The 4,210-nt window shown below is 42.0% G+C and overlaps 1 protein-coding gene across 1 annotated transcript in view; it reads right to left on the bottom strand.

Annotated features, from left to right (window-relative positions):
* Positions 1–3,463, bottom strand: part of LOC106533888 (neuroligin 4 X-linked) — a gene marked incomplete at both ends in the record, with an annotated part of 34,249 nt that extends 30,786 nt beyond the window's left edge. Inside the window, 1 exon segment of the mRNA XM_014030349.1 lies at positions 2,791–3,463. Coding sequence (XP_013885803.1) covers positions 2,791–3,235 — 445 coding nt within the window.
* Between the last annotated feature and the right edge of the window lie 747 nt (positions 3,464–4,210).

Below are 4,210 nucleotides of genomic sequence, written 5' to 3'. Positions count from 1 at the left end.
CACACCAAGATGTCTGCCAGTCACAGTTAAGACAAGCCCCGCCCACAGAAAGATGTCTGCCAGCCACAGTTAATACAAGCCCCGCCCACACCAAGATGTCTGCCAGTCACAGTTAAGACAAGCCCCGCCCACACCAAGATGTCTGCCAGTCACAGTTAATACAAGCCCCGCCCACAGAACCGCAGAGACCCCTATTTGGAAAAATAGGGGACCAGAGTACAGGAAGACCTGAACCTGACGGCAGGTTCGTGACTCATGGATGGTTGTGATGCTGAGGGTTTTGTCTCAGGAAAAGTWAGATTCATGAAGATCAGGATCTTTACAGTTTGATGAAGAATCAGTGTTTATGGTTCAAACAAGAAAAAACAGGAAGTAGAAATGAGAAACTCATCCAGGTCTGTGGTCAGCAGGTCCAGGAGGAGACCCACCTCTCCCTCTCTCTGGTCAACTCTGCACTCTTTTTACAGCTGAATCCCAAACAGGCTAAAGAAAGTTAAGTTAGGAGTTAAGTCAAGTTAAGTTTAAACCTAAACGTAGCATCCCACCAGCTGAATGCTAATCAAAACACAGCTAAAGGCAAATATGAACAAAGCTGTAGCTAAAACCTGTAAACATCTTGTAAACAACTCCAGAGATTTTAGTGAAAGTTTCAGAAAATAATCCTTGGATGTCTGACTACAACACAAGCTCACATCAGTGAAACACAAAACAACATCACACTAACACAAATATAAGAGAATCAGTTCATGATTTTGACCAAAGAGAGCTTTAACTCCATTATCTCTATGATAAAACTTTAGTTGAAACTAAGATGACACGGTGGACAATATGTGTTAGAACAAGGAATGTTGAGCTTTTATTTTGAAAGGCAGTGAATGGTTCGAGGAAAAGCTTCCTGCTGAGCTGCAGTGTGGGATTGTGTGATTATCCCTCTGCACACATTAATCTTCCCTGTCCTAAAGAGCTTAGAACTGTTCAGTGCCAGGCTGTCAAAGATCTCTGACAGACACGGTTCTGTCTGGGTCCGGAAAGATCCCTGACCCACAACTGGACCCCCACAGCCTGGAGTGGCTCCTCTTTCCACAGCCAGCCCTTCCAGGACTCTCAGACCAGCTGAGTGTCTGCAGGGGGTCTTGGGTCTTCCCTGGGGGTGCTCCTGACCAGATGCCCGGGTGCCGGGGGTCTCGGTGCTCTGACCCTGGCTTACAAATCTGACTTGTGGTGTTAACATGTTTGACTGACTTTATGACAACAAACATCTGTGAGAGCCCACAGTTACTGACTTATACAGAATATAAACATTTACTGTTTGTTACAATTATTTCAACACTTAGATGAACCTTTTTCAACATAATGATTAGAATTCAGTTCAGCATGGGTATTTCTTTTTAAAATAATATCATTTTATACCAGATAAACTTCATACTGCGTAGTGGTAGCATGTAGTATGACCCCTGCATGTACACAGYACCAATGCACCAGAACTCAGAGGTCACCAGAACAGAGTTATTGTTTTAGGTGGGGCTCAGTGGTGGGCCTGATAGATGGACCTTCATCAGAGGTAAACAACAATAAAAATCTGAAGCTTCTATGTTGAACAGTTTCTGAGTTATAAGCATTGTTTTTGTCCAGACACCCCCTTTTAAGATGGAGCCCCCTCCTCAAAAATGGGCTCTATCATAAAACGGTTGGCTGGAGCAGTGTAGGTCAGACTCATCTACAGTCCTGACTAATTTCATGTTGATTGGTGCAGCTGTTTCTGTGTTACGATTGACCAAAAATYACCAATAAATAAATAAATAAATAAACAAACAAACAGTAGGAAAACAAAAACCACTTTGTGTGCAGGGGTCCTATTAAAGTAATAAAGCTCTATTTAACTGAAGCAGTTGGAAGCTAAAAGACCTGAACTACTATCCAACACCAAGATGAAATATTTCCCATCATTTGAAGTTATTGGTTTGTTTATTAATGTGTGGACTTGTAAAATAATAACGTGGCCCTTCATCGTCCAGCACCATGACTTGTTTCCTGTCCAGCAACAGGACCAACTCAGTCACTCTAGAGACCTGGACCAGGTTTTGGAGTGATCCAGATTGACCCAAGTTCATAAAGTGAACTGAATCTACCAGCTGTAAGACTCTGACCTGTAGACCACCATGCTCCAATCATCATCATCATCATCATCATCATCATCATCATCATCATCATCATCATCATCATCATCATCATCATCATGAAGAAGAACAAGTATTTATAACAGCTCGTGTCTCACTACCAGTAAAGGCAGAAAAAATTAAGACTGAACTCCAAAAGCTCAAATGATGATAACAAATGTTAATAATCTGTCAAACTACAACATACTAACCATAAAGCCCCAGTTCTGCCTCATAAATCAGATTTATGGAAACTGCTCTTTTCATGTCATCAAGCAGCCCGTTCTGTTATCAGTCCATTAAATGGATGTTATTAGCAGTTATCAGTCCCATAGAATGGCTTCAGACTGTCCCGACAGTGCCTCCTAGTGGGTTACCAGTACCATATACGTTGGAATGCAACAATCTGCTACCGCCTGAGTCTGGTCTACTTTATCGTGGCCCATGTCATTTTCTCTAAAACTAACCTTAGAGGTTTTATGTCTCATACTAACCATCTGACAGTCTGAAGCCATTCTATGGGAYTGATAACGGCTAATAACGTCCATTTAATGGATGATAACATCTGAAGCGGGTGTTCAGGCTGACATCAGGCTGAGCTTGTAAAGGAGAAGTAAAGAGCCGGAGCACTCACCGTCCTCTGTGGGGACATAGATGTTCATGTAGAGGCAGTCCTCACTCTGCTCCTGCACGTAGCTCACCACCGTGTCCAGGTTGGMCGTGAACCACACGGGCAGCATATCGTTGAGTAAGAAGCGGTCCTCTAAGAACTGAGGACACACCGGTGCAAAGTGGGTGGAGTTTCTGATGCCCGGCCACGACATGGGGGGCTCGGGTGGTTGGAACCTGCGCTCCTCGGTTGGAGCCAGGGCGTACGGCACTCCCAGGTACTGCTCCACTGGTCCCAGGATCTCGTTGGGTAGAGTCACCTTCACTCCTCGCAGTTTCCCATAGTTGGTGGTGACGACTGGATGCTGCTGGGCCTGGATACCGTCCACACAGACCAACCCCAGCCCCATCCAGAGCAGAAGGCTGCTCTGCACCCTGGACGTCCATGAAGGGCCGACGAGAGCTGACATGGTGGGCTTGGCCTGGTTCTGGCAGGTCGTGCTCACGCTGCACCTGCTGGTCCTCTGCAGCCTCCTCGAAGCTTCTCAGACTGAGTGTGGAGTGAAAAGGTCCCAGCCAATCAGCACTGTTGTCGTACAGTTCTCCATCTTCAGAGCACAGCTGGGGCTCGGCTGCTGAGGTCCAACCGTCCTGCCCAGGACCACTGCAGTTACCTGAACGCCAGCTTGATGCAAACCCTGAAAAACAACACATTACAGTCTATTTACTACAGTGTATGTACTACAGTATGTTTACTACAATATATTTACTGCAGTATATTTACTACAGTCTATTTACTACTGTATATTTACTACAGTATATTTACTATAGTATATTTACTACAGTATGTTTACAACAGTATGTTTACTACAGTATGTTTACTATAGTATATTTACTGCAGTGTATTTACTACAGTATATTTACTACAGTATGTTTACTACAGTATGTTTACTATAGTATATTTACTGCAGTGTATTTACTACAGTATGTTTACTATAGTATATTTACTGCAGTGTATTTACTACAGTATGTTTACTACAGTATGTTTACTATAGTATATTTACTGCAGTGTATTTACTACAGTATGTTTACTATAGTATTTTTACTATATTATATTTACTGCAGAGTATTTACTACAGTATGTTTACTACAGTATGTTTACTATAGTATATTTACTATAGTATATTTACCACAGAGTATTTACTACAGTATGTTTACTATAGTATATTTACTGCAGTGTATTTACTACAGTATGTTTACTATAGTATTTTTACTATATTATATTTACTGCAGAGTATTTACTACAGTATGTTTACTACAGTATGTTTACTATAGTATATTTACCACAGAGTATTTACTACAGTATGTTTACTATAGTATATTTACCACAGAGTATTTACTACAGTATGTTTACTATAGTATATTTACTGCAGAGTATTTAATAC

The sequence above is a fragment of the Austrofundulus limnaeus genome, unplaced genomic scaffold (assembly GCF_001266775.1).
Source record: "Austrofundulus limnaeus strain Quisiro unplaced genomic scaffold, Austrofundulus_limnaeus-1.0 Scaffold1044, whole genome shotgun sequence".
Taxonomy (NCBI): Eukaryota; Metazoa; Chordata; class Actinopteri; order Cyprinodontiformes; family Rivulidae; genus Austrofundulus; species Austrofundulus limnaeus.
This window is presented reverse-complemented; position numbering and strand designations above follow the sequence as displayed.